This window comes from Melanostigma gelatinosum, assembly GCF_949748355.1.
Source record: "Melanostigma gelatinosum genome assembly, chromosome: 4".
Taxonomy (NCBI): Eukaryota; Metazoa; Chordata; class Actinopteri; order Perciformes; family Zoarcidae; genus Melanostigma; species Melanostigma gelatinosum.
Window position 1 is genome coordinate 24849199 of NC_136637.1, and position 27208 is coordinate 24876406.

The 27208-nt window shown below is 43.5% G+C and overlaps 1 protein-coding gene across 1 annotated transcript; it reads right to left on the bottom strand.

Annotated features, from left to right (window-relative positions):
* Positions 1-1254: 1254 nt before the first annotated feature.
* Positions 1255-5443, bottom strand: LOC306776943 (diencephalon/mesencephalon homeobox protein 1-B-like; the record flags this gene model as incomplete). The annotated part of the gene is made up of 4 exons (XM_079267843.1): positions 1255-1673; positions 4278-4743; positions 4930-5108; positions 5290-5443. 4 exons carry the CDS (start codon positions 5441-5443, stop codon positions 1255-1257), a joined length of 1218 nt encoding a protein of 405 aa, XP_079123969.1.
* Between the last annotated feature and the right edge of the window lie 21765 nt (positions 5444-27208).

A 27208-nucleotide genomic window follows, 5' to 3' on the forward strand; every position in this document is an offset into this window, starting at 1 on the left:
TTTTAAACAATTGAGAAATACATGTCTTGAATCTACAGTGATATAATACATAGAGAATGGGCCTGTGCATCTTTCTGCTGAAACCGGTGGCCCAGAAAAAGTGGTCAAGTTCAGTCTGGCACCCGAGTTAACCAAAGAAATATGTCTGCTGGGTTCATATTTATTTGTCGCTGTGCCTCCTCCGCAGATTCTCCCTTATGTCATTGCTGCTGTACGTCCTTTGCTTCAAGCCACAATTGTAAAAACACACCAAACGTTTCCTCTCAAATCCTTCACACAAAAGAAGACACGGAGTTACTCTCTAGCCAGGCAGGCGAACACTGAAGGACATTTACAACGCTCAATGGATTCTGCTGAGTGCTGTAACTTTAAGCAAGGAGAGTCATTTGTCATCGACAAAGAAATACAGTTGTTGGGGGATTATATTGTTGATCTGAGCTTTACTTCTGATAACAGATCAGATGCGACTTCATTCTGTGTTTTGCGGCTGTAAGCCATGCTTCAGAGGGGTGCACGCATGCATAGTTCACATTCAGGGGTTGAATTACAGAACATTTAAATATCTGTCCTGGAATCAGCTCTGTAGTTTCAAAACTGAAATCATAGTGAGCAGCTAGCATTAGTAGAGTTTGGCTTGTGTTGGTGAACAGGAGGAATCGATTACAAGCAAAGATCCACAGGCAAAAAGTACTGTTCAGTCACAACTGCAGTCCAGTTTTATTTTATTTACATCAAGTTCATTGAGGACAGAGCTGTTCTTCATGTCCTGTTGTGCTCCCAGCAGTGAGCTGCATGCCCACATGGTGTCGATGAGGTGAAGGGGAATAGGTGCGTCGACAACCCTGAGCTCCAAACTGAGGGAGGGCGCCTAAAGTGCCTGCTTTTCTCTCTTTTTGAAATTGGGTTTACTTGAAATCTAGAAAACTGCAAGAAAAACCGCTGGAGTTCAGTAAAATAACATGACACAAGCACAAATTTTAACTTTGGACAGATTTTGATCGGAGGACTTGTGAATTATTGTTATGTTAGCCAATTTGGGTGGCAGCCAGTAGCTTAAGTTTGAATCTGAGATTTTTCAAAGGAATTTTTGGAGATGTGACTGCGTTTTGGACGGATACACGCAGCCACTGACAGTGATGAGGGGTCAAGAGGAAAGTGAAGAGGGGCCCAGCGTCACCTCCACTGGACAAGGCCCATAATTCACAGGTACGGCCCTGACTGGAGGGCGAACACTTCGGCTGAGCAGCCCGAGCTTCAGTTGGGGAGCGTGTCCAATCCCAGCGAGGCTGCGTGCTGCTTGGCCCTCATACGGAGGTTCTCTATGCTGGTGGTCTTGCTGTTGAGGCTTCCGGGGAGGCCGCCCGGTGGCGCCTGCAGCAGCGGGCTGTTCCATACCTGCTGGGCCTGCGACATGGTCTGGTAGTAGGACTGGCAGGGCATCGAGCTCAGCGGGGGCGGCATGTTGACGTTCATGCCCAGGTAGGGCAGAGAGGGCGGCGGGCTCATTTCGAAGGACGGGTAGTGCACCATGTTGTTGGTGGCCACCATGTGCTGGCGAAACTGCTCCTGCAGCCGGAAGAGGCTGAGAGGAGACGAAGCGTAGGAGTTGCCCTGCGCCAAACCGCCGGTCACGCTGCTGGAGGACAGCATGGTGGGGGAGCACAGGGGGGAGTCTGAGAGGCAAGGCAAGGCAAGGCAAGTTTATTTGTATAGCACATTTCAACAACAAGGTAATTCAAAGTGCTTCACATAAAACCATTAAAAGCATCAAAACATAAGGCAAAAGAAAAGGAGATTTAAAAACAATTAAGAACATTCATTAAAACATTAAAAAACAGTGTAAGAAATAAAATGCAGTCGTAAAAAATGCAGAAATGCAGGAAATTGATTAATATATGAATTGAACGTGGTTCAATTAAAGGCAGCAGCAAACAGAAAAGTCTTCAATCTTGATTTAAATGAGCTGAGGGTCTCAGCAGACCTGCAGCTTTCTGGGACTTTGTTCCAGATATGTGGAGCAGAAAAACTGAACGCTGCTTCTCCATGTTTAGTTCTGACTCTGGGAACAGAAAGTAGACCGGTCCCAGACGACCTGAGGGGTCGGGATGGTTCATAAGGTAGCAGCAGATCAGAGATGTATTTTGGCCCTAAACCATTCAGTGCTTTGTAAACCAACAGCAGGATTTTAAAGTCAATTCTTTGTTGGACAGGAAGCCAGTGCAAAGACATCAGAACTGGGGTGATGTGATCCACCCTCCTGGTCTTAGTGAGGACTCGAGCTGCAGCGTTCTGAATCAGCTGCAGCGTTCTGACAGACTTTTTACAGAGACCTGTAAACACACCGTTACAGTAGTCTAGTCTGCTGAAGATAAATGCGTGGACAAGTTTTTCCAAATCCTGTTGAGACATAAGTCCTCTAATCCAGGGATTCCCAAAGTGGGGTGCGCGCACCCCTGGGGGTGCGCGAGCTGCCTCTAGGGGGTGCGCGAGAGGAAAAGTGTAATGGCGGTCTGATGGTGTAATAATATTAAATATTTAAAAAAAATGTAATTTTAATTTAAAAACTGTCAGGTGGGACATCTGAAGCTATCAGTCGTAAAAGAGGAGAGGGACAGAGAGAGAGAGAGGAATCGGAGGCGAGGGGAACGGAGAGGTGCAGCACAGACAAATCGGGAGCACATCGGCCCATCGCGGAGTCAAGGTGAAAAAGAGGAAACGAGAGTGAGCATCAGACTGGGAAAAAAAGAGGAAATATGATGAAAAGTATGTGTGTCTGGGCTTCACTTGGATTGGCAACGCAGATTCCCCAAAGACACAGTGCGTGGTGTGCAGTGAGGTTCTGGCTAACAGTCTGAAGCTCTTATTTACGTCGCCACCTGAACACCAAGCATGCCAGTGCAAGTCAAAAGCCCCTTACATTCTTTATATCGAAATTGGAGGAGTTACAAAACAGACAAAAACAACTGCAGTCTCATTCATGTGTTGGTCTATAAATGACGCACTACGGCTTCATATCAGTTACAGAATAGCGAGAAAGGGGCTACCGCACACAATCGCCGAAGACGTGAGCTTGCCAGCTGCCAGAGAGATGGTGGAATGTATGATTGGGGAGAAAGAATCAAAACAGTTGGACATGATCCCGGTGTCCAACAACACTGTGTCGTGCCGCATCGATGCTTTGTCCGAAGACATCCTGGCTACATTAGTCGCTCATTAATTGTAAATTAAATGTGATAATCTGCCTCTGAGCCTGTGCGTGTGTCCTCGCGATCCGTATTGCTCTTTAAAAGTGACGCCTTGTGTCACTGAAAGTTATTGAAACTTTGTTGCAGTGTTTCAGGGCGTTTTCACACCTTCAGTTCGTTTGCTTTGTTGCAGTTGCTCCTTTGTTCGGTTTGTGTTCACACTGCAACATTTAACAGCGGACTAAATCTTGTAAACAAATGCCGCGCGCGAGCAAACTGTTCTCTCATTGGTCTGATTATTATGCGGCTATGAAGGCTTAAAAGGCTCTGTTGCTTCTTTTTTTTTTTTTTTATTAAGGGGGGGGGGGGGTGCGCGAACCCAGTCGGGATGTAGAAGGGGGTGCGCGGCCTAAAAAGTTTGGGAACCGCTGCTCTAATCCATGATATATTCTTCAGGTGATAGTAGGCTGATTTTGTAATTGTCTTGATATGGCTGTTCAGGTTGAGGTCTGAATCCATAACTACACCTAGATTTCTGGCTTGGTTTGTGGGTTTTAACATCAGTGACTGAAGCTGAGCGGTGATTTTCAATTGTTCGTCCTTGGTACCAAAAACAATTGCTTCTGTTTTATCTTTGTTTAATTTAAGAAAATTCTGGCACATCCAGTTGTTGATTTGTTCAATGCAGTTACCCAGCCCTTGTATGGGATTATAGTCCCCTGGTGACATAGTTATGTAGATTTGTGTGTCGTCTGCATAATTATGACAACACACTTTGTTGTTTTCCATAATCTGAGCTAGTGGAAGCATTGTAGATGTTGAACAGAAGAGGCCCCAGTATTGAACCTTGGGGAACACCACATGCCATTTTAGTCAGCTCTGATGTGTAATCAGGGAGAAAGGAGGACGTTTCAACACAGGTGTTTTGTAGATTTTTGTGTTTATCCTGTTTTTAAATTAATTGTGTGCGCTACATACCAATCCAGTCAAGTTATCTTGTACATGAATGTGACTGGATTCGTAAATATGACATATAATCACAATATAAAAGAAAGAAAAGCAGCTGCATTCATTCAACAGCGATATTTTTACCTAATGTGGGGCTCAGCTGTTTGTAGGATGGGGAGCTGCTCCGCGGCTGCGCGCCCCCCTCTCCATGCATCTCCGCCCTGATCTTCGACCCGGTCTCCCCTCTCATTTCGTTCTCCTCTCTGTCAGCATTATCCTCTGCTGCTGACTCGCTGTCCGACGGCTCGGGGGAGGTGACGTTGACTTCCACGCTCATCTCCCCGGGCTGGTGCCGTGCGGCTGCCTGCCTCTCTGTCTCTGAGTGACAGGATGACGAGGAGGAGGGAGGGGGAGGAGTGCGGGCCTCTGGAACCAGGGTGGTGGTGGTGGCATCGGTGGCGGTGTTGGTGGTGGTAGTGTTGAGGTCAGTCTTGGAGTCCTCTGTAGAGCCCTCTGCAGCTCCGGACGCCTCCTTCTGTTTCTGGAGCTGCTCCTTCTGCAGGCTGCGCTGCTTCTTACGGAACTTGGCCCGGCGGTTCTTAAACCACACCTGGCAGATAGATGCACACACAGAGCAGGGCTTGAGTCAAGAACTATAAGTAACATAACGTGGACAAATGACTGCAGTTTCTTTTCACATTTTTTTATGATGCAAGATGGCCTTCAAGCTGAGCATCTCAGAAAGCAACAGGCAGACACAGTACACAGGAGGATAAATGCTTTTATAGGTCTTTACCTGAACGCGTGCCTCGGGCAGGTTGGTGCACATGGCCAGACGCTCTCGCATCACCACATCAGGGTAGTGGGTCTTCTGGAAAGTCTTCTCCAGGGCCTCCAGCTGCTGCGCGGTGAAGGCTGTCCGACTGCGCCGCTGCTTTCGGTGCTGCGAGCCATACCGGGCCTCAAGGATAATGTCTTGAAATGTGCAGCCGTTGAGAAACAAGAAACATGACCAGTTTAATTGAGGTAGAGGCGAAAAGGTCTTTCAAGCAACCAAGGGACCAACACGCATTACATTTGTGTTAATGCAAAATATATGGGGATCATGAATGACATTAGATGGAATTGAACAACAAAATGAGCAACTGATTCTTACCAGCTAGTCTCTCTGCAAGAGTGAGGGCATGCACTGAGGGCCTGTAGTCGGGGGTGTGCTGGGCCTGTTGCGCCGCCTGCTGGTGAAGGTTGTACATGGCGCTCAGTGAATTCATAGCGTGGAGCGAGTAGCCGTTCACCCCGTAGTGCTGCATGGCCGGCGAGCTGTCTGCAGGGAGAAAGGACTGCTGTGGGTGCCAGGCCTCTTTAAACAAACCAGCCTGTTCTCTGGTTGCAGCGCTTAAGCTAAAGCGAACACTTGAACACTTTGTATTATGACGTTTGTTGTGGGCTGACTGATTGATATGGCAACAGGTGAAATACAAGCATTAGAGACTGCACTCCTGAGGGGAAAAAAATATTCCATCATTGAATCACAAAAAATAACTAAACAGACTACGAGTGACTTCTAAGGATTTTAAAGTGATGATGGATTTAGCTGAGAGCGTTGATGTGTGTTGTTAGATCCAGTCAGATTATATTTAAGTAACAATGTTTTTTTTCCCCACGGTTGGTTTGCCCATTCAAGCAGCATGTAAAGCCTTCAGGAAAAATTAAATATCTTGGTTTGAAATTTGTACAAACAATAACAGTTACCATTTGATTAAAGAAAAAAAAAGTATGTTTTTCATGAATCCACAGCTCAACCGATTTAGTTTAAAGACAATGAAGAGAGGTGTGCAGAATATTAATGTCAGTTCCATTCAGCAATGACAAATACAATATTTAACACCTAATTCACTCAAATAAAATGCAGCATTGGCCTACAACAGTGAAAAATGTATTGAATTTGTAGCGAATCTACTTTTTGCATTATTTAGTTTTATGATGTGGTCCTTTGTTGTTGTTATTTCAAAATGCTCATTTTAGAAAACATTAAATCCATGCTGATAATACTTCATAGTGGTCTATAATTGTAATGAGTATGTACAAAAATAAAGTTCCCCACTGTATTATAAAATAATAATTATAATAATGATGATATTATTATAATGACAATACAAATAATATCTAAATTATTAATTAGGAGGGGAGAAAATGTGACTGAAATTTTTCCCGTCCACACAAAACAAATCAGACCAATGAAATGAATTCTGATCATTGTCTTATTTCAACATCTAATCAAACTAAATGTTCAGTGTGAAGAGTTGTGATTGGAACTACATGGAGACGCCGTTAATGGTCCGCAGACTGGACGGACAGAATTGACGAAAACATATTTACTTTGCTCCTCAGAGTTTGAGTCTAGCGGAGGGCCGTTTATTTCAATCTGTGGCGGGTCCCAGGTCAGTTCCAGACGCCCGGAGGCTGTCTGATGTGAGTGCAAATAGGTTTCAACTATACAAAGCTATTAATTTATCATCAGGCCTGACACGGGAAAGATGGGCCAGCGCGCGCGTGTGTGTGTTACTCGGTGTGACTAATGCAAGAATTTTTTTTTTTTCTCATTGCATTATTTTTACTAAATCAGCCTCTGGCTGCATTCATGTATTCAGTTTTTTTTTTAATCTGCAGCTTATACATTCAACATACATGCTCTTCTTTCAGGACAATGTCACGTAGCCTCGGGCTCTGATTTAAGCCTAATTATGCAAATTGCCGTGGATTTATGAGTTATATAGCATTTACTAAAGATTGCCTCGGGGCCGGAGCTCTGTGTATTCATGTCGTCAATTCAGCAGCGTTTCACAAACGTAAACGACACCGGAAATTAATGGGGAGAATTACCATATTGCCTGGTCAATTACCAACCTGTGACAAAAACAAGCACTAAAAAGAACAACGTTTAACAAATAAGAATATTGGCCTATATTTGTCAAGGAACTCCGTGCAATTTACAGATTTAACTGTCGGTGTTACTGATTACTCTGATCATTTATAGCCTACACATTTAATCGATGAATTGAGCAAAAGAAAGTCGCATTGTTATTGTGTCATAGTTTTGTTGGGGACCTCGGCAGGTCGACGGACTGCACTTTTGAAAACATTTTCGTTGAAGACGTGATGGAGTTTGGAAAACAACGAAAGTCCGCAATATTAAACACATACATTTGCAGGTAAAAAAAAATAAGAAGAAGGCAATATGAAGTAAGAGTTGTTCGGCTACATAACTAATTCAGGAATACGAACATCGCCAACTTCGATTCTGCAAACTTCTTACCTGTCTTCTCTCTGTGTCTGAAGCGAAATATCTCCACCGACAGCCGAATATGTTTTCCCCTCAAACCTTCTTCTCTAAAATCCGCAGGCGGTTCTTCAGTTTTTCATTTCACGATAGCTTTTTCGTTCACCTTGATCCCCTGAGAATATCCCGCTCGGTCCGCTCCGTGCTCCGGCTCGCCTCTCTTTGGATGTGGGAGGATGCTGAGCTGCCGTCTACCGGCCTTTAAAGCGCTCCGGGTGGGGTCACCGGGACGCTCACACGCTCCTTCTCTGCGCCAATCACGTCGCTTTCCTCCTCCACCGCCACCACAGCCCCTCCTCCTCCTCCTCCTCCTCCTCCTCCTCCACATTACTCCTCACTTCAGAGATGATTATTCTGCATGCGAGGTGCCGACTTTTCTGCTGTTGTTTTGGAAGAACAAAAAAGATACATTTGTTGTGTTTTTTATTTTGTACGCAAGGATTTTTTGCCAAAATTGGCAAATATTCTAATTATTAGTATTAAGCCCATTGCTGTTATGTTTTGGAGGTGATAACAATGATACTGTTTATGTTTTGGGGTAAGCAGACTGACATAAATAGAAAATTATCTGAATACTTTAAAGATGATTCGAACAAATCTCAGCATGACAGGATATATTTGAATGATGCAACAGTCTTTGCCATATTTTTTATTACTTCATATTAATATCTCAGGTTTTAATGTGCTGCTCAAAATCATCTAAAGCGGAGGTCAAAGGGCAGACTGCACTTCGACTTTTCTTTTTTTCTTTTATCTTTTTTTTTTATTACAAATATTTAAATATCCTACCAATACTTTTAACCAATTTCAACTTAATTTCCTATTATCCTATTAGGGCTAATAAACACTAAAATGGACATTTCAGTTAAGGCTTGTCGTCTAATGTTTGTATACATTTTAGGCCGAAACAACCATTTATAAATGTCACGAAACTAAAATCAATAAAAAGAAAATAAATGATAACCGGAAGAAGAGTCCTCCTCAAATATGTGCTTCATCAGACCTTCCGTGTCTGTAAGAATTGTGAGCTTTTAAAAAAAATTAAAACTTCAAACGATTGAATTCAGCCAAAAAAAAGGGTCTATAACACAGGTGTTAATTAAATTATATGCAAATAGTCAGTAAAGGCCTGCACCACTCGTTTGCAGTGACTTGTGCACGGGGGACCTTCAGGTTAATTCCGGGCTTTCATTTTATTTCCCTGCTGCCTCGGTGTGACTGTGTGTTTGGTGGGAATGCAGCTGAGGTGGAGGGATGCAGGCTGGGCTATACACTCCTGCCTCCAGCAGCTCCCCGGCCCCGAGGGATTTAGGTTGGGATTGGGTAGACAAGACGCCATTTCACCCTCCAAAAAAATGTCTTAAAATGACTGCTGGTAAGAGGATTAAAACAATAATGCCCCTCTCTTCTTCAAGGTTTTTAGAAAAGATTTCTTCTCCCGAAGAAAAACCGTTTAGGCTGGAATTAAGGGCAGCGAAAAGTAGCCTTTTAATGTAAAGCTTGCATATTTTGTTGAATTTTCACTGAGAGGGAGAGAGAAAGGGGACGGTGGGGTCTGGGGGGGGGGGATCCTAAACGCAATTTGATCTTCGGCCGCTTTCAATTGCAGAACTTTAGACTCCTGATAAACAGCCTGAGTGAGAAGAAAACGTGAAATTATTTTTAAGTTCACTCCTCACTCTTTCACTTTTAATTGGCTCTTTTAATAACTGAAAATACAAAATATGAAAAAAAGAAGAAAAAAGAAATGAATAAGTTTCCTGGACGTTTTCACGCAACAGGTGGTTATCAGTGCGTGGGTGTGGATGCGTTTGTATTAAAAAAAAAAAAAGGAGTGAGCGAATTACAGCCATCAATAATAATAATTTTTTTATTATTATTGTTATTTCGAGCTCATTCATGTGTTGTTGTTTTTTGTCAGTATAAGTGCAGACCATTTAGGCACAGAGGAGAAAAAAATCGGATTAACTTGTGAACCGATGGAAATAAGAACTTAAACTGGAGGTAAATATGGCCAGTGTCTCTTTGTGAGAACCGTTTCTAAAGCAATTAAAGCGAGAAGGAATTCCTCTCCCGCTCTTCCTCAAATCAGCTTTCATACGGAACTTAATGCGGGCTAATGTCCAGCATGGCTGAGGGCTTTAATGGAGCAAGTGTCAAGAGGGCCTTCCATCAGAATGATATTAGACAAGTGGAGCAGCAGCCCCTCCTAAACTCACCATGACTCAGTTTACACAGATTTTCCATTTTAGAATAGAATTTGGACACTTTTTTAATACCTACATGTTCATTTTCAGAACTACTTAACAATAAAGTGTCAAACTGGTGATTATAATCTAAAAGTATAAATTCACAGTTTTCAAAAATTATTCTGAATTGTTTACTTGAAGTTTCGAAGTTTTGATGCCTGATTTAATCTTTTTTTTCCAGGAAAAATAATTACATTTAAAGTTGTTTTGTGTATTCCGCTTTTTAGGGAATGAATTGCAATTATTTACATCATCTGGACAAACGTTCTGTTGATACATTCAGTGTATATTACGTTGCAGGATTTTAAATTACATTTTGACAATTTTATATTTCCATCATCAATTAATCGTTTTTTTTTATAAAAGGGCAGAAAATACTGAAAAATATCCATCAAAACTTTCAAAAGCTGATGGTGAAATCATCAAATATCTTGTTTAGTCAGAACAATAGTCCAAAACCTAAAGATAATCCATTTGTGATATAAAACAGAGAGCATCAAACTCTGTATTTTTGCTTGAAGAATGCAAACCATTCATTAATTATGAAAGTAGTTGATTCAATTTTTGGACAATCGATAATCGACCCATCTTTGCTGTTCTTTTGACTTTAGAAAGCACAGACAGTAGTTCCAGATGTTTTATTCCGCAGCACAGTGTTGGTGGTTTTGAGGCCTTATCGTGATAGTTTACCCATCTCTATATTTACCGTTCTCACACCGCTGCTCATCCCGATCACCTTCATCTCAGCACCGCTCGCTGCAGGCTAACTTTCTAAACCCCAAATTCATCTCAGATTTCCGCGGATTTCATTGCTGCACTCATTGTTCTCTGCACTCTGGCTGCGATCAGGCTTTATCGTGTTAAAGCCTCTCCTCAGATCTGAGTTATCGTCTTTGCTCTCAATCACCCCCCCCCCCCCTCCCCCCGCCCTGCTTTCTGGATATCAAAACTTTTATCCCTGCATCAGGACTTTGGCTGCCTGAATCAAAGCTCAGCCGAGAAAGTTGCAGCGATTTATAAATCATGTTCAGTTTTTAATCAGGTTTATAACGCATGAATGTTTGTAATTTTACCCCTCAAATGGCTCCCGATATTTCCAAGTGGCATTTTTCAGCAAATCGAGGAGAAAGTTGATGCCTTCAGCCTTCAGAGCCCATTACCTTTTATCATTAGGTTTTCTTTAACTTCATGAATATATTTGGTTTCAATCCAGCAGCCCTGGCCTGCACATGCTCTTAGTCAAGGTTAGCTTGTGCTCATTTGGGTGAAATTAATCATTTTGATGTATGGCTTAGAATTGACTGCTTCCTTGGGACTTGTGTGACTGGAGTAACAAAGCAACTTGCCATTAGCGACCCTGCGGCTGTGTATTAGCCGGGCATTCACCTTAAAGACTTTCCTCATACGTGTTGGATACCTGATTGAAATGGACAAATCTGTGGCACAGCCTCTTTTTAGCTGTTCTCAGTTCTCAGTTACCATCAATCTCACATTCATATGGTGGACATCTACTAACAACACCAAAGTTGTACGTACTGTAAGACATCACTCGTTATAACCATAGATGATGAAGTCTATACACTGTGGTGACAACGCAGACATTAACACAAACTGACTGTTGTGGAGTTCCTGCAACTCAAGAAGCCAGTGCAAAGTTAAAGTTACACATTTTAATTATAAAAGTTAGACACCCAGTTTGGTGCTAAAGACTAAGGACAGTTTTAGCACCTGGAGCCACATCACCCACAGTCCAACAGCTGACAGCAGTTCAGTCGGAGATGTAAGTGTGTTATGCTCGTAGCTGCTAATGTAGCCTTGAGCCGCTAGCCTCAAGCAGAGATGAGGACGTCTGGTGGGCTCACTTCTCTTTTGTATTTTCAACCTTTTTGTTTTCAGCATCTTCAGAACCTTCGGTTTTGAAAAGTGAAGTCAATGCAGAAGTGCTTTAACTTGCATTCTTTCTAACAGCCAGCAGGGGGCGACTCCTCCGGTTGCAAAAGCAAGTCTAACTGTATAGAAGTAATGACTCTATTTATGATTTATTACCTCAGTAAGCATTGTAAACATGAGTTTATGGTCTCAATTAGTTTCAAGACATCTTTCATACTGCATGATGTTCATTTCGTAAATGATGGTCTCATTTACCACCACGACGTTGTCCGGTTTGTTGTCTGTGTTTTTCATCTTACAACTTAAACCGTTTTACAGTGTTTTTTCAGTTCATGTAAGTTAATCAACATTTTGGTTGCCTAAAAGGTATTTTTCAGCATTTGGTTACTTAGCTCCATCCTCGCGTGTCACTTCTGGTTCCAAAAACTCAAGATGGCGACAGGCCAAAATGCCAAACTCGATGCGTCAAAACAGCAGTACACAAACCAATGGGTGACGTCACGGTGACTACGACCACTATACAGTCTATGCAACTGATGCAGACTCAAGTGACATCACTTGAGGGCATTTATCAGACACAAAAGGCTTTCTACAACATTTTTTAACAAATACAGTTGTACTGTAAACATAATTTGAGACTTTGAGTTCCACTTTAAAAATGCTGATACAACTTTTCCCATTTGCGCCTTAGACAAAATAGTTGTTGCAAGAATGTAATTATTGAGAGACACAGAACTCAGTAATTCACTTTCACTGTTGTTTCTCCTATGATCCTGTTGAGACAGCGCACCATGCTGCAGCCAGAGCCGCTCCTCTGAACGGTTTCTCTAGCAGACTTGACATATCGAGGTTGGCAGGTTTGTTTCCTCCCTCTTTCTCAGAGCCGGTCTTTGGTTGTGCCCCTTAGGCTGCGGCCCAGCACAAGGGTTCCTATTGTCAGGGCCTAATCCAGGGGCTACACAGCTTTAGCAACATGGTGGGATAAAAGCCCATCAAACCACTACTTTATGGGGGCAAATCTTTCCTAATCCCTCGCTTTATCTAAACAAAAGGAGAGAAACAAGAGGATAGAAAGAAATTGTGCAGACACAGAGCAAGACCGGGAGCTAAGATGCAAAGAAGTAGTTTCACTGGAGAAGCTAACCATTTTTGACAGGCTTTCACTAAAGGATTGACAAAAAACGGACAACAGGATTTCAAAAAGGGCCGTACAGGGTCTTTTTTCTTTTCTGAAGTTAAGCTTTAAGATCCTTAGAGGGATATGTCGAAATTAGTGAGATTCAATTCAAAAACCTTAACTATTAAGAGGACTTGGCAGGGGGCACCTGCCAAGTTTTGGAAGCTCTAAAAATTGTTCTTGGTTTGCTGGGTTGATGTAAACAAGCGACAACTGTGTGATCTTGAACCTATTCTTTACTCTTTTCTCAGACAGGGAAAAGGGAGTATGGGAATTTTTCTTTCCCTCCTCACAAACCGCTTAGAAGATCTGCTCCATCACACCGACTGTGTGACCCCGACCTGTGTCCAAACCACATTTACCTTCAAGACGACCCAGCAAGAATCCTTTTAATTTAATGTGTGGGAATTCTTCAAAAGACACTGAGTGACAGCTACAAATTAGGCTTTTTATTCTAAGTCTGTTTCTGAGACTCTGTGAGCTATACCGTTCATCCGCGACACCATTGTTTGAAGAGACCCCCCTAGTAAAGTAGAGGTCCCTGTAACTCACATGTTCTGTGTGTGTGTGTGTGTGTGTGTGTGTGTGTGTGTGTGTGTTTCAGAGGACAAATCCCCTGACCCCATTTCATGTCTGCTGCCAATTCCAATTTCTATCTTTGCTCTGTGGCAACTCGCTTCAAATCCCAAGTGTTGCATCTGCAAATGACTCGAGTGTGAGTTAGGGGCTCAATTTTATGCCACAGCCCAAATGCTCCACAGGAGGACCATTTGGAGCCGAGCAGAGATTGAGAACAAGCCAGTTCGTTCTGGCTCTATATGTACATAAACCAGCACAGCCGGGGGGCTTTCAAAGTCTCGCTCAGACCTCTCAGGTATATGAGCAGAAACACAGGGACATACATAATTCACCACCTGGCAGTAAATACACTGGCATCCACACACAACAAAGTTCAAGCTTTTGAAATTTAACATCACGGAGGACAAACTGATTGATCATGTACTACTTTTAAATATTTGACAGCACGCCCCCTGCTGGCCTGCGTCGATGCCTCCTGAAAGGGGTAATTAAGAGATAATAGGCTGGGGATGCTCGTCAGGGACAGAGTGATTAGTGATTCATTACATGAGCTTAGAACGAGGAAGAAGAGAGGAGGGAAGTGGTTGGTTTTCGGGGGGGGGGGGGGGCATACCGGAACAGCCTGACAAATTGCCATTGGATTTATCCAGGGTAATTAACCATCACCCAGGGAAAGGGCTGGGCCTATCTGTAACCTGCAGCAGAGTCACACACAGCCACAACACAGGCGAGCCGAGGCTGGTTTTCTTTCCTTAATGGCTATAAGTCCTTTTACTGCAGCTTTGTGTGAGCAGACAAAAACAACAATGGATGTAAAAAATGGATTTTAGTTAAATGTTTTAAGTGGTGCTAATCAGACATTATTTATTCTCTCACACTGACTGTACCTGAAGTTGATGTTGCTATATGCATTCTGTTCATTATTTTGACTACAGCGAGCAGGGAAACAGCTATCCTAGCACTGTCAGATTCATTGACAACATTGAACAACTTATATCAAGTTTTAACCGTTTCCCCCCTGATCCAAGTATTTGTGCTAAGCTAAGCAAAATGGCTGGTGCCAGACATGAGAGAGGGTTGAACAGAGAGACACAGAACACAAGGTAAGTTTAAAATAGGTCTTTAGTGGAAGCAAATAGTCATACACAGTCCAAACAGCAAATAATACCATGCAAGGAGAAGGCAGTGGTCAAAATACTAAAAACTAATGCAGGAAAGCAAGGGAGCATGTAAACAGGGTAGACTAATGGCAAAACCAGAGTCAGGTGAGAAACTGAGGACAGGTGTGGATAATTAAAGAGGCGGGAAACACAGAAAGGCAGGAAGAAAAACAAACCATGACACATGAGGAGTGAACCTACAAAATAAAACAGGAAACGCACTAAATGGAAATTTACAACATTGGACAAGAAAAAACCCCCAATGAACAGAAAACCCAAAGCTAAACTTCTAGATAACCGATAACTTATAAACAAAGACAGATACACCAATAAAGACCACTTAAAAGATTATAATGCAAGATCGTCTTAAAGTCTGAAGGCTCTGGACACGGGTTTTTGGTTTCCATTTGAGAAACGGGACACTGAACCCCAAGTTGCTCTCTGTGCGTGTCACAGCAGTGGACTGCTACTATTGCTTGGGGAGGGTTCAATTCAGAGGTCAGTTTTCACTGCATGTATGTGACACTAAAATATAGTTTAAGTTAGGTTAAACAGTAAACAGAAACCTGTGTGAAATATTTACTTAAACGCACTAACGAGTCTAAAAAATGGAGTATTAGAAAGTATTAAAATGTGAAATTCAGCTGTATTCCCCTTTTAAGAATCTTTGCATGGCACACCCGAATGGCTTCCATCCACTGTTTGACTGTCATGATCCTGCAAAGTAGGAAAGTCTATATTCCCATCTTCATAGTCCTTCCAAAGCCAGCCTCCCATCCTGAAGTAATCCTCTGGTCCCTATCAGCCTCACAAAGCAGCGCACACTTACATGGAGAAGTTGATTTTCTCGGTCTGTTTTATCTGATTTAGAAGCACTTAGAAACATCTGTAAGTCTTCTCTCGATTAAAAGGACAAGGGGGGGCTCAGCCGGTGTGATACCAGCTCCCTCCTAGCTACCTCTCAACATCCAACATCTGTCTATTGTTGGTAAATCTGCTTTAAAGCATCTGTGGGTCATATGGATTCAAACATTTAGAGAAGTGAGGCTCATCTGTGGAGCTTAAGTCACTCCTCTTCTCTTTAGTCTCATCAGAATAAAAGCTGCTGATCTGAAGCTCCGTTTCAAACACACCTCTGAAAGTGTTGCCTTTTCTGCCTTAATATCTGATAAATGAGCCGCAATGAAGTCAAACTCAACTATGACTGCAAGTGTGCGCACAGTTTAGGCATGAACAAAAACACCACTGATTCTTACAGTTAGACGTATTTCATCATCATCACTTCACGCATAAGTTGCAGAGCTGCATCTCAGCGAGCGTAGAGCTCACAGGACCTGTTAAGTCGAGCTTTTATGAAATGAGCATAAGGGTTTGATTTATTGTTGTTTCATAATCTGGGTTTATGCCTTGTTCAGCAGAAAGCTTTTTCAAAAAGGCTTTGGCTGGTGGGCAGCATCTGGCATTAACACACCGCTTCCAAAAGGGACCCGGGCACCCACACATGACCGTTCAAACAGGAGCCAGAATCTATTTGGCAAGAAGGGCCAATGGTCAAAATTCTATGACTTGTGGGTGAGAAAGGTGTACTGATAATAATTGCAAATAATACAACCACATAAAAGAGGAAGAAAACAGAACTTTAAGTCCTTAAATCGTTAAATTCTCAACATTTTTGGGAAATATGCACTTTTGGATGTCACCGTACTCAACCAAAAATACACAACCCCTCGTGAAACCACAACCTGTCCGTTTTATGCTTCTGTTTTCTTACAGACACACATTATATAAAGTGTTTATTAAGGCACTTTAGAGGTGCTGGAAGGCTAATTTTGTTCCCTTAAGACAGAGTTTCCCCCCTGCTTTCAGTCTGTATGCTAAGCTAACCGGCTCAAGCTTCATATTTAGATATTTTGAAGTGGTATCAATATTCTAACTCTCAGCAAGCAAGGCAGTAAGCAAAAGTTGATCCCCTATTTTTTCTGGGTTACCTGCAGATCAGCCGGTCTGCTCCCATTTGGCTCTAATTACAGTGTCCCGGAAACCTCTGCAGAGAACGCGGTGTGGAAATAAGTGCTTAAGAAATGAATGTGTCAGATGGCCTGAAGGCATCGAGTTCTCCGCAGGGACGCTGCGGTTGGGCCACTTAACCTGCATACCTGCTCGCACGGATCCCACCAATCAGGGACGAATGAAGAACACTTATTGCAATGTTGGGGTGAAAGCAGCCTGAACGGCATTTGTATATCCCTCTTAATACTGAAATGAAAACACCCACAAATGAGAGTCAGCGAATAAGGGAGGGAGAGGTGGTGAGAAAAGAGAGAGGGAATGAAAAGGAGTCTTGCTGGGCCCAACTGGCCATGTAAAGAGTCGGGCCGTCCCGCCTGTCAGATGGTGGCCGGCTGGAGGAACCCAGGAGTGAGAGCTGCTGCCTTCTCGTTAGATAATCCCTGCAGCACACAGCGGCGGCAGTGGGGGCCAGCGGGAGCCTGTTAAAGAGAGCCAGCGCTGATGGATATCTGTCTGTATTTATCTGCTCCTAATGAGCGCTGCTTAGCTGCCCACCGAGCTGGAACGTGGGCACGAGGAAAAGCAACTACTGGAGGAAAAGACTTTAATGCGAGCCTGATTCTGCAGGAAATGCGATTGTTCATTTGTTTTGTGTTCTTCTCTTTATGCAAATATATGTTTGCATTAAAAATGAGTGTTTTTTATTTTTATTTTTTAAATACTGCTCCTCAAAATCACATCCATTTGTCACACTCACAAAAAGAAAAAGGAGAACAGTATGCATGCTGAGGTTGACTGCGATGGTTTATGTGCGTGTGTGTTTTGAGTGTGTTTTCCTTGCCCCCCCCCCCCCCCCACACACACACACACACCACCCTGCAGACGAGCCCTTTGCACACCACCCTGCAGACGAGCCCTTTGGCGGATATCTGACTGCACATGAATATGGATGAGGAGGTAACACACAGGGGAGAGCCGGGGAAATCTGATGACAGTGCAGGAAAAGACCAGAGCATCTACGGGGATGTATGACTTCTCAGCTCTGCCACTGATATGATAAAGTGGCTGAATTTCAATATGTGTGTGTGTGTGTGTGTATATGTCTTGCCTCGGCGTGTGTCCCGTCAGATGGATATGAATAATGTATTGATAGCCAGCCCCCTGTGGTAGTCCATAGAATCTCTGCCTGTGTTTGGCCTGCCCAGCTGGCAGGGTCACAGGGGATGCACACACATTATGTCACAGTCCCAGGAGAGGTGTGGGTGCATGTTCCCTTTTCATCATCAATCAGCGGAGCAAACTGTTTAACAACAACAATGAGGCGGCTAAGAGGCCCCTCAGCTCATGCCAGAAGTGGTGATAATTACCTAAACATGAAGTTGTCACTCCTCTCCCTCCTCAGCCTCTCGCTGCATCTGCCCCTTTTGATTGTGTGCCGAGCGGAGCGTGACTCACTCGTGAGTGAGAAAGACGGTAATTGGTGAGATTGATTTTTAAAAGCATTTTCATTTGACCTGCACCATGTCCGTACGGAGCCTTTTCACTGATCTTGATAAATGCCTCAATAGGTTTCCCCGATGCTCTCGTATTAGCTTAATTTCCTTTCCCCGTACCTCTTCTTCCTCTTTGTAAAAATGAATCGGACTTTCCTCAGTTGGCTGTTTTCTGCTAAGAGGGTCAAACACACCTATCAAACTGTCAGCAGGTCTGGCGGAAAAAGCCAAATGCCTCCCAACCAAATGAATGAGCTAAAAGACACAACAAGACGCAGTCGGGTGATAATCATCACTATGAGTGATTCCTTTCACATTACGCAAACAAAATGAATTAGTTGTGAATGTAAAAATGTATAGAAGTAGCCAGCAATGTTACATATTTATTAACTGAAAAGCACTTTATTTTCTAAATGTTTAAAATTAAAATGAATAACATGTGAGAGCACTGAAATTAGAGTAGTTTATTCTTTCTGCAACAATTCACCAAAAACCTTTACTGAATAAGTTATGGAGGTGATGGTGAGGCCCGCTGGCACCTTGTTTATCTGACCTCTGCCCTCTGGAACAGTTAGCCCTCCATTGATTTCTGCTTTCTCCTCAGCGACAATGAATAGAATTTCCCTGGTTTGACAGAGTAAGTGATCCACTGGGAAGGTTGAGGAAGAGAGAAACCATTGCAGACAATGAGGATATCTGGTTGCAGGACACTCCAACTGAAACATCATTGCAGAGAACTGATGTGAGTAAGGAGAGTAATGCCTTTTTCTTTATATTTGCATTGCATAGATAAGAACATGTGATATTACACCCAAATGCAGCTCAGTGGAAAGGACCTGCAAAGTTAAAATGTGGCACAAATGAGTTCATTATTTGCGCTGAGCAGGCTTGCAAAAGCAGACTCTCTCCCACATCGCCTTGAAACACAGAAACGAATCGATGATATTGATCAGTGTGTTTCATATCGGCCCCTGCAATCCATCAAGCTAACAGTGTGGGATAGGCCTAATTTATATCATCTGAAGGGTGTAATCAAAGATGAATGAACCCCAGCGTGATAGAAATGTGCACTGGGTTATAATTTCTACCACTGTGAGTAATGGTGGGAGCGGATAAACACAACAGCCGCTGCGGGTAAAAGAGGTAGAACTCAACACAAGGTGTGTGCAGCGCAGCAGAGCGCGCATGTGTGGCACCAACATGATCCCAATAGAAAGATAGATACGTGCAATTTAATACGACATAAATAATATCATGAACAAATGAAGGAAGGGTTTGATATGCAAACTCTTCTTTTGGATCTTCACAAATGTTTCTGACACAGAACTAAAAGACAAAGTGAGTCAACAACAACAACAACAACAACAGCAGTTTCATTCATCTGCGGCAGTCGCCTCATTCAAAACTTATCACAAGATACGATCATGCCATGATGCAAACATGTATGTCATGACTTCATATCTAATCAGCCGTAGCGTTGATGAATTAGCCATCAGTGTTGCTTTAAGCTAAAACTTCAGCTTTATGTACGTGTGACAACGCAGGCTGACCCAGAGGGTAAAAGATGGCGGCGAGCGGCTTCAAGAGTAGCCGTGGAGAGGGACAGAGAGAGCAGCTGTAAATATATGTGTAAATACATGTGAATGTTTCCTTTTAAAAAGAACTCCAACCCTTTAAATAAGGCCAGGAATAATCTGTTTCCTCCGTTGCGGTAGATCCAGCAGGGATTTGCAGAAACATTCGGCAGTGACACAGATCTACATAATCATTTTAAGTTTCTACCCGCTCCTTCCAGTGATTCTCCTGCTGTCACTTTAGATACCGCTAAAACTGATTTGGGCTCCCTAATCTCCCAGTATTTCTTAGACTTTAAAAATCTCTAAAATCATAAGGAGATTATTTCATTCATAATTGATTGAGTGCATTTGCCGGAGTGCCACTTCAAAGTTGCTGAATTAAAGATGCATTTAAGAAGCCTGGTGCCGGGCGCTGTGAGTCGCAGGGTGGGGTGGGAGGTTGCGTCGGGGGAGAGGATGGCGGAGGGGGTTTGGGAACGGCGGTGGGGGAGGCTTGTGTCTTCTCGGTGGAGCGAGCGGGGCTGATCCACGGCGATTTCTTAAAATGGGCTCTCGCAAAGTGCCTCGCTCGGAGGAGCCATCGGAGGACACCAGCCAGTGGCAGCGGCCCGTGCAGTGGTGGGTGTCTGTGTCTGTGCTGGTAAGACTCTTCAGTAAAGAGGTGGCTGCTCTCGTTACATTCACTTCCTTCAGAGATAATGCGTCAAGTCCGGTCCATCCTCAGAGTTCCTCTAAGAACACATCAAGAGGATGATTCCCAGGTGAAGCCCGCTCTGCCTGGAAGAGACTTTACCCAAATATCTTCCTTTCCACTCAAGTGAAACCACGGCGGACTGCCAAAAAGTGTAAGTTTTTCAAAAGCCGTTTTTTCTTAAGCTCCATCTTTGGATTCCCAGCACACAGGACCTTAAAATCTTCCTGGTCCAGGGCTAAAATATGAAGCTCCCCATCTTCCCCCTCCTTTTCCAAGCCGAACCCCATTCAGGAGTCAGGCTCTCACCTCCTCATTGGCGTACCACTGCCTGCAGCTCTCATTGGACCACTTTGAGGGTCTTCATTAACACAGAGAGAGATAGAGAGTCTATCCCCCCCCCCAGCCCAAAAGAACAGGAAGAAGATATGGCCTATTGGAGAGCTCAGGCTATTGGAGTGCTTAGTTCTGACTAAATGAATCTTGACAGTGAGGAGGATGCTCTCCTCCTGCATTGTACCAGCCGACTATATACCCCCCCACATCTCACTGCCTTAGATGCTCTGTGCCCCCCTCCCCCTCAATCCACCCAACCAGATCATAATCCTCTTAACGGTCTGCCTTATTAACCACTCATCTAAATGACATGAAAGCAACCGGCTGGAGAGAGGAGAGAGGGGAGAGGGGAAAAAGCAAATTATTTCCCCTGGAATAAAGTCCTGGCCCTTTCACCATACAGTACTTTGTATTTCACATTTGATTATGTGACAAGTGTATCTAAGTCTGCTCGGGGCTCAAGAGAAATGTATTTCAGAGCCCATCAGGCACAGCTAATTTAAAAGAGGGTCCAACCCTGTGATTGTACATGCACACACACACACACACAGTTAAATTGAATTCCAATCAAGACGATTCCACAGATGATGAATAAATGGATGATCCATTTGGCTCACTTTTTCAATTGAAGAAACTGTGATCCCTCTTTCCCCCCACAGAGGAATCCACTCATTAGGGTCCATTTTTGAATTACGGACTGAGTTTCCATTTGCCCTCACGCCCTTCATCACCACCTCGCTTGTACAACCTGGTGAACCTTTGTAATACTCGATACCACCACCTGTAAATTTATTCTTGGTTCAACCATTTCGACCCGGTTTTTGCTCCAGAGGTAATAGAGGTTTGTCCCTCGGTGCATTCGCAGGCCGAGGCTTATGCAGGACTACAGGAGTTGGTTACACGCACACATGCATGCTCCGTTAGGTCTCTGGCCAAGTGTTAAGCAAGTGGGAAGGAGGTAAGGCTGACATGGCTTCAAGAGGCAGGAGTTTCATTACACCACTTCTCCTTAAAGGAATATCACAATCAATATTTGTACCTTTTGCGATGTTGCCATATATGTATTTATCCAGATTAAACATCACTTTAAAGCTCCTATAATCATTGTTTTTATGAACCCACAGAGAATTACCATATAGTATTCAGAGTATTTGGTGTTCCAGTGTGTCAGGCCACAGGAGTGCAGGTCAGGACACACAGACAGGAGGTGCGAGTATCTTGTGGAAGTAATCCTCCAAAAAATATGAAGCAGTAGGCTTATAAATTATAACTTAAGTGTAACTTGTTTCAGTGATAGCCAGGAGCCACAAAATTGGGTGAGAGAAGGCAGGCGAAATTGCACTCATCATTAATAAATAGAAATACGTCACCAAAATCTGCATAATTACTGCTTGTGTTGAAAGAAACGAGCAACGTCCTCTTTACGGTCCAACTGCTGTCCGGGTGTTAAATTCCTCATGTACTTCCTGTCTCCCTTAAGCCAGTGTGTGGACTGTATTATCATGGCTGTGACACAATCTCACACCGTGACCAAAAGTGACTCTTCTGGGTCCAAGTCCGTGCTCAGCCAATGATCAGTACGCGATAGCTTTCGCTGTTTTGTATTCACAATTATTCACTCAGACCAGAGAAATAATCAGAGAGAATAAACATTTTTTAAACAAATACTGGTTTTAACAGGCTGTTCAGGTTTTCTCTCTTTTCTGCATGAAACACAGCACCGGCCTGTGTTTGGACCTGCTGAGATAAAACGGAGCTGAAATTTGCCTTTCCTTTTACTCCCCTAAGCGAACACCACACTCCTGTTAGGTTGTCTAAAGACACCATGTCCACGGCTTTGTAAGGTCTGTTTGGTTTCCCCACATCTTGTTTTCTTGTGGCTCCTCAGCACTCTAAGACCCTTTCAGGGAGTTTATGAGGGCCCGCCTTGTGGGGAGAAAGCCTTTGCTGTGTTTGCTTTGGGAATAGTCTCCTGACAGGGTGCTAAAGGAGCATGTCAGAGCACGGGTCCCAAAGTGTTTGGGTAAAGAGAGCCGCTACCTCTTGCCACTGAGGAATCCGCCCTTCTTCAGTAATCTGTCACACCTCCTTCCAAATAAAATGGCTCAGAGATTTTCACACAAGTCTGTCAGGGTTAATATTTACCCCTGCCCTCTGGTCAAGAGGGAGGGAGAGAGGCAGACAGAAGGGAGGGAGAGAGTGGGTGAGTTTGTGTTTTGAAGCAGGGAGTCATCTTTACAGCCGGACCTGACAAGGTATAAAATACTGACGACGCGTTTAACCAGACGTTCTTCCTCAGTTGATGGTTATGATCACGTAGAAAGGTCTGATATTATATGATTTGTTTGGTTTACAGAAATAATTCTAGAGAAATGAATCAATTATATGACTTAATTAAAATTGAGAATTTTAGATTTTTTGATGAGAAGATTGATTCGACTCTCATATCTGTCTGAAGCCAAAACAAGTGACATGTGGACTATTCCTTGGCCTGCGTCTGTGACTTCATGCAGTCTCCACTGGTTTCATGCCAATTATGGGAGCAGACCCAGGCTGGCCGTTTGCCTGATTTCGCTCTTAAATCTAAAACAACCCTCTGTCTCCTGGCTATATCTTCATATTTATTGGAAACATATACGAGTGGCATCAATCTACTCATCTAACTCATCAACTCCATGTCACACAATGTCAAACTATTCCTTTAAAAGGTTCCAACTATCACTCTGTTCAAGAGAGTAGAGGTATAGTTTTCGTCGAGATGATGAAATTCCCTTCTATCTGTTCCTGTGTCTGTAACAGCCTGTCAAACTCGTGTGGCGGTGGGTGAATCGGGGGAGTCGCTGCAGGAGAGTAAAGGAGGAAAGAGCAAGTGGGGCTGAGGGGAGGAGGCGGGGGATTTAGCGTGGCCCGTCGGAGGGCTAATTCCTGTGCTGGCGTTGGAGCTCCTCAGCTCCGCCGTGGCTCAGATATTCAGATTTGGGCCGGGCTGCCATGTGGGCTCGAAGATACTCCGCAGCCGGCTCCTCCCCCGCTCTATTCAGGGCCTGCGAGGAGCCTTGGGATGGCGTTAAAAAAGGAGATTAAGTTTCCTCCAGAGAGCAAAGCTCCTTAAGGGGGTATCTGTGTGCCTCTCAGCCGCCTGGTCAGTGAGGGATGCGTGAGGGGGGCCTTGCCATGAACTCCACTGAGACAGTGGGGGGGGGGGACACATGAGAGGTTGGGGGAGAAGAACGCAGGGAGGCTGACCTGACTCCCACCCCATGACTGGCTCCACCCTGACCCTGGTTACCTGCTCAAATGTTGATATCAAATCAGATTAACTTTGGCCGCTAGCAGAAAGAATCCCCCGATAAATGCTGGAAATAGATGGTATCACCTCAGAGGATTTTGCTTTTTGTTTGTCTGTATCACATAATGTCCTTTCAGAGAATGTCTCAGGGGGTTTTGTGAGCATGACCGTGCATATGTGCTTCTTTTGAGTGAGTGAGGGAGATACAGTGTATCCGTACACAAGGACAAGTCTCGTTTAAAATTGGGCTCCAAATGTAGCGGAGGGCTGTTTAACGTGGAAAGTGGCGATGCTCAAACACACGACATCTCTCTGCCCCGTGGGGGCATAAATAGACAAACACACAAACACAGACCAAGCGAAATGTACATTAGAAACTGTCTTTTGTGGTGGATTTGACTTCTGAAAAATGGTCTGAAAAACGTCAAGCAGTGGTTTGGATTTAGTCCAAAGCACCCAGGCGTCTATTAAGCTTCTGATATTAGATCATTAAGGGACCATTCAAAAGGCGGACTGATAAGTATTGTATACTCGGACCTGTGAAGCGAAGTTAAAATCTACCCTTCAAACGGCTTTGATTCCTTCCTTTGCATCAAAGAGGGCTGGGGCGCCATAGCAGAGAGGAATAAAAAAAAGCCTTACACATTCCTTTATTTGATGAGCAATACTGATGACGGGGTTGAATGAGAGGGGGGGAAAAATCTAATGACTTCTTCAGCTTTGTAGCGAGATCTGAAAAAGCCTTATCTGCTCTATTCAGCAGTGGTCTCTCGTGGGAAGCGAGGATCACTGTGCTGAGGGACTGTCAGGTCCTGCCAATAGCCGTAATGGGCCCTAATTCCACATTAATGCAGTCTAAATGAAGTGTCACAGGAAGATTGATCTGTTGAGGGCGTTGCCTTGATGAAGGTTGTTCTACTGAGTCAGTGGACACCTGGTTACCCTCTGCAGCGCCTCGGGGGCCTCGTCTGAAGCCTGCACAGCAACTTGTCAGACTCTGCATGCTCACGTTTGAGTGCACATTCAAAAAGTCCAAATGAGAGTGTCATTTTCTGTGATTCCTGTGAATAAATGCACGCAGGTGGAGGGATGGAAGCCGTCCCGTCCCTAATGTTTTGAAGATTGTCTAATATTTGCTGGGCTCCTTTTGATGAAGGTACATTTTTCGCCATGTTCTGTTGTCTGACAGGTGCATAGGCCGGATAATGCTGCCAGTGGGAGACTTTGCAGGGAGCTTAAATACAACCAGTCCTACTGTACATATCTAAAACCCCAATTTACTCCTTTCCATTAGTAATTCTTGTCCACAGAAATGGATTTTTACTCACTGTCAAGTTTAAACTGCTACTTTTCCTGTATGTAGAGTATTAGGCTAATCGTGCGGTAATTCTAGTTTCTGTATGCTTGTCAAAAACATATATATGCTGGGCAGCCGCATTTGACAAGATGGTTCAAAGTTAAGATCCAAGGCAGGTCAAATGATGGGGCGTATTTAACGATCATCTAATTTGCTGAAACTGTCAATTGGGAACAGTGACAATTTGGAATATGAATTTTTAATATATTATATATTGAGTATTTTACACTGATACATTAATAACATTTGGATATTTTTATCGCATAAAAATAATTCTGTCAAATGTTTTGTTTTATGTAATATTTTTGTTTCTTTTTTATAACTTTTTCCAAGTCGTCAATAATTGAAAGATTATTGTAAAACTTATCTTACTAAAAAGGTAAAGTTATATGATATGAAGTTATATTATATCATAAAATATATTGTATTTTAAAGTTCTGTCCTTGTCTTGTTTATGATGAGTGGGGGGGGGGGGGGGGGGTTGGAGGTCCTTATCGAGGGTTGTCTCAATTGAAATTGGGATTTTGGCCGATATGGATAAAATCAACTTGATAAAAGCTTGGTTTAAATTTTTTTATTAATATAAAAAGGGGGCATTGGATTATTAAATGGACAAAATTATCCACACTGTGGCACAGTGCATGTGCATGATATTTTGCATAATTTACTTGACTTTATTTATTTTGTGTCATATGTGTGGGGATTCAAATTCAAATTCAAATTCTCTCTCGACTAATGATTTAAAGTGTGACTCTAAATAAGGTCTATAGGCCCTTCAAGGTTCCATTTGATGTTTAAATCACATTCATGCAATCGGAACATTTAGCAATGAAGCTTACTGGACACACTTCCTTCCCATAAAACTGTCTTCCACACTTAATTGGAACTCCATAAATGATATTTCATTCAGTTATGGTTGCAGAGGAGCGTTGCAATGAGTGTGTCAGCTGCTGCGCGTGTCTGCACATGAGCGAACGTATGCATACTTTACGTGTGCACTTTGGACATCAGAAGCAGCAGGGCTCTGGATGAGCTTCCCAGGTGACCCAGAAGACTGCGGCAAGTGTGTCAATGTCAGTTTGATTAACTCTAATACCGGGGCTTTTGGTTCATGTGGTCAGGTTAATGAAACTCAGTGAGAAGGCACTTTTTCCGGGTTCCCTCCCCGCCAGGAAGCTGCGGGTGATGGGATGAGGTTGAGCAACTCGCTCCCTCGCTCCCTCAGCGGCCCCCCTCTCCACCAACGGGACAGTCTGATACCCTCTTTAGGCACCGAAGCTGTTGAGATGAATTACTTATCCACCTCCACATCCCTCCTTCTCCGTCACGTCCCACTCGATTTATATTTTACTGATATATACATAAATAAAAATGTAAATAATGTGTTCGGTTTTAGTTTTCTAATGCAAAAGTTTAGTATCTTCCTGATGATCTAATGACATCTTCCGAAAGAACGCAACAAAAACAGAAAACTTATTTTTACATGGATGTGCCTCTCTGTGCAACTTCCAGCAATACAAATCCAACCAATAAAAAGCTTTCTTTAAAAACGCACAGAATTTAGTAAAGGTCTCCCCAAGGATTGCAAAGGTTATCATGACACCAGCTCTTCAAAACAGCCAAAGTGTTTCCCCTTGCTCTCTCTTTCTCCGCTGACACAGAAGTAGGGCACACCGGAGAATGAGCAACACAATTGGGAGGCATCCTGTCGCTTTAAGAGGGGGACCCATCTAATCTCTCCCCATCCACTCAGGCCCTGGATTTATAAATTTCCTGCAATCTCGATTCTCAAAGCCGTCTTGATTTTGAGAGTGTGTGTGTGTCTGCTTGTGAGAGGGGAAGTGTAGGACTGGCAAGAGGTATGGGGGGGGGGGGGGGGGGGGGGGGGTGGTGGTTTGTTTGTGCTGTCCTTTAGAAAAAGAGCTTA